Source organism: Otolemur garnettii, unplaced genomic scaffold (genome assembly GCF_000181295.1).
Source record: "Otolemur garnettii isolate 467f Iridium unplaced genomic scaffold, OtoGar3 scaffold00045, whole genome shotgun sequence".
Taxonomy (NCBI): domain Eukaryota; kingdom Metazoa; phylum Chordata; class Mammalia; order Primates; family Galagidae; genus Otolemur; species Otolemur garnettii.
Window position 1 is genome coordinate 4713403 of NW_003852440.1, and position 3783 is coordinate 4717185.

At 43.6% G+C, this 3783-nt stretch overlaps 1 protein-coding gene across 1 annotated transcript in view; it reads left to right on the forward strand.

Annotated features, from left to right (window-relative positions):
• Positions 1 to 3439, forward strand: part of DEGS1 (delta 4-desaturase, sphingolipid 1) — a 10656-nt gene extending 7217 nt beyond the window's left edge. Inside the window, exon 3 of the mRNA XM_003790974.3 lies at positions 3057 to 3439. Within this exon, the coding sequence (XP_003791022.1) occupies positions 3057 to 3203 (147 nt within the window). The 3' untranslated portion in view covers positions 3204 to 3439. The remainder of the gene's footprint in view (positions 1 to 3056) is intronic.
• Positions 3440 to 3783: the final 344 nt, after the last annotated feature.

A 3783-nucleotide genomic window follows, 5' to 3' on the forward strand; every position in this document is an offset into this window, starting at 1 on the left:
CAGGGGTTGGAGGTTGCTGTGAGCTGTAATGCCATGGCACTCTACCCAGGGGGACAGCTTGAGGCTCTGTCTCAAAAAAAAAAAAATTTCTTACTAATTCTGTTAATAAGAAATGTTTTCTGACCAGGCGCTGTGGCTCACGCCTGTAATCCCAGCACTCTGGGAGGCCAAAGCAGGTGGATTGCCTGAGCTCCGGGGTTTGAAACCAACCTGAGCAAGAGTTAGAACCCCATCTCTAAAAATAACCAGGCATTGCGGCAGGTGCCTGTAGTCCCAGTTACTCGGGAGGGTGAGATAAGAGAATCACTTAAGCCCAAGTGTTTGAGTTTGCTGTGAGCTATGACACCAAAGCACTCTGCTGAAGGTGACAAGGTAAGACTGTCTCAAAAAAATAATAAAAAAAAACATGTTTCCATAATCTTAAAAAGGATGATGTGAATGAAAAATACTAGTTTTTCTGGATTCTTTCATAGTTATTTTAGAGAACCCTAGTCAGATATTTTATGCTGTCATGCCCACCTAGTCAAATTTTTTAGATTTCCTCTTCTTTTTTGATTTTAAGACAGTTTCCCTTTGTTACCCTGCCAGAGTGCAGTGTTGTTATCAGAGCTTACTGCAACCTCAAACTCCTGGGCTCAAGTGATCCTCCCGCCTCAACCTCCCATAGTGGTAGGATTACAGGTGTAAGCCATGGTGCCCAGCCAGATTTTCTCTCTGGAAACATGACAACTAAGCTCAGCACTTGACTATTGAGGAAGAAAAAAGCTCTAAAGAACATTGGTCCTTAATCTTGAAACTTTGGGAGGCAAAGGTGGGAAGATTGCTCGAAGGTAGGAGTCTTGAGACCAGCTTGGGCAGCAGAGAGACCCCTATCCCTACAAAAAAATTTTTTTAAGTAGGGCCAGGCAGCACGGTGGCTCACACCTGTAATCCCAGCACTCTGGGAGGCAGGTGGATTGCTTGAGCTCAGGAGTTTGAGACCAGCCTGAACAAGAGTGAGACCCATCTCTACTAAAAATCGAAAATCTAGGTGGGCGTCATGGCGGGCACCTATAGTCCAGTCTCTTGGGAAACTAAGGCAAGAGGATCACTTAAACCAAAGAGATTGAGGTTACTGTGAGCTACGACAGCACTGCACTCTACTCAGGGTGACAGAGTGAGACTATGTCTCAAAAAACAGGTTAGGCTTAGTGGTGTACATCTGTAGTCCCAGGTGCTTGGAGATTGAGGCAGGAGGATCACTTGAGCCTAGTTCAAAGTTGAAAACAAAAAAGACTAGGGCAGTGGGGAAGTTTTTAGTCTTGACTGTGGGCTCAGCACCCGTAGCACAGTGGTTATAGCACCAGCCATGTATACCAAGACTGGCAGGTTCAAACCCGGCCCAGGCCAGCTAAAAACAGTGATGACAACTGCAACGAAAGGTAGCTGAGTGTTGTGGCAGGCTTTTGTAGTCCCAGCTACTTGGGAAGCTAAGGCAAGAGAATCACTTAAACCCAGGAGTTAGAGGTTGCTGGGAGCTATGATGTCAAGGCACTCTACCGAGGGCAATGTAGTGAGACTTTGTCTCAAAAAAAAAAAAAAAAAATTTTTTTTTTTTTGACTGTGTATTAGCTAGTATCATGTCTTTGTTTTTTTTGTTTGTTTGTTTGTTTGTTTTTTTTTGAGACAGAGCCTCAAGCTGTCCCCCTGGGTAGAGTGCCATGGCATTACAGCTCACAGCAACCTCCAACTCCTGGGCTCAAGCGAATCTCCTGCCTCCGCCTCCCAAGTAGCTGGGACCACAGGCGCCCGCCACAACGCCCGGCTATTTTTTGGTTGCAGCCGTCATTGTTGTTTGGCGGGTCCGGGCTGGGGATTCGAACCCGCCACCTTAGGTGTACGTGGCTGGCGCCTTAGCCGGTTGAGCTATAGGCGCCGAGCCTAGTATCATGTCAAGATAATGGCATTATGGTTTTATAGAATGTCTTTTGGAGGCTTAGTGTTGAAATGTTTAGGAATGTGATATTAGTGGTAAGTTGTCCCACAGTGTCTGCACCTTAGTTTCAAAGGTTTCAGCAAAGAAAATATGTGGAATTATTTTATATAGAGAGAGCACATGTGACAGGGTTTGTTAGTAATTGGTAAATCAGGTAGAGAGCAAATGAATGTTTATTTTACCTGTTTCAATTTTTAGTGGGTCTTACATTTTTCAGAATAAAATATTTGAGGAAAAACACTCCAACTTTCTGGTTGGAAAGTCTAGTCTCCTGGTTTCCCTTCTCAGTGTTTGTATCAAGTTCTGAAGACAACTTTGAAATTGTGAATTGTGATGTAAATGAACAGCCCCTGTGGTTGTGAGGCCTGTGTGCAGCTGAATAGAGCAGGCGCAGCCTCTGCCTCTTCCACGACAAGGGAAGTGAATGAATTATTGTTATTATCATTATTACTTTGAGACATTTCTCTCTGTCCCCTGGGCTAGAGTGCAATAGCATCATCACAACTTACTTCATCTTTTAACTTCTGGGCAAGAGATCTTCCACCCTATCCTTCCAGAATAGCTGGAATTACAAGTGTAAACCACCATCCCCAGCCTGGGATTATGTTTTAAGGAGAAGCTGGGAACCCTTTGAAAAAAGAATTTTTTTCTTCAGAGAGTCTCACTCTGTTGTCTAAGCTAGAATACTGTGGCCTTAACCTAGATCACAGCAACGTTAAACTCCTGAGCCCAAGCCACAATTTATTAGTATTTTTATATTCCAAGATGGCAGGGAGCAGGTGCTGCCCTTATATCCTACAGTGCCATCCGTGCAGAATGTTTTTCAGTAATGTCAGGTTGATTGAATTGCATATGCTTTGTGCTAATTTTATAAATAAACCAGATATTTAGTCCCTCAGGGAGTCAGTAATCTTAGAGGACTACTTTTGCTGCCGCTGCTTCTGTTTGTTAGTTTTGAGAGGGAGCAGGGAGAAGAGGCTCCTGGTTTCGCTCCTCAGTGTTTGTATCAAACATTTCATCTGTTGTCTTTGATATCACACAATAAAGCTTTTTCAACTTGCTGAATTTTTTTCCCTTCTAGGTGAGGAAAATAGCACCTGAATACTACGACAACCTCCCCCACTACAATTCCTGGATAAAAGTACTGTATGATTTTGTGATGGACGATACAGTAAGTCCCTACTCAAGAATGAAGAGGCATCAAACAGGGCAGGTGGAGCTGGAGTAAATGTCTTTATACCCAAAGAAATTCTTTGAAGCATCAAAATAGGCGATAAAGTGGAATTCTCACATTATAAAAGCTAGGACCAGTAATGCTTTACAGAGTCAGCCTGTCTCTGTAGTGCTCAGCTTTACTCATAGGAAATATGTATTATCTATCATCTTTGTGGATCCCTTCACCCATGTCTGTCATCTTGTAAGCATATCATTAAAGAAGGCTTTCAAAAAGCCATTTCTAGCACATTATTTTCACTATAGTTTTACTTTATTAAAGCAGCTAATAAACTGAGCTATTGACTGGAAGAAGTTGCTCACGCCTGTAATCCCTGCACTCTGGGAGGCCAAGGCAGGTGGATTGCTTGAGCTCGGGAGTTTGAGACCAGCCTGAACAAGAGTGAGACTCCCATCTCTACTAAAAATAGAAAACCTAGCTGGGTAGTGTGGCAGACGCCTGAAGTCCCAGCTACTTAGGAAGCTGATGCAGGAGGATTACTTAAGCCTAAGAGTTTGAAGTTGCTGTGAGCTGTGATGCTATGGCCCTCTACCAAAGGCAAGAGACTGTGTCTCCAAAAGAAAAAAACCCGAGC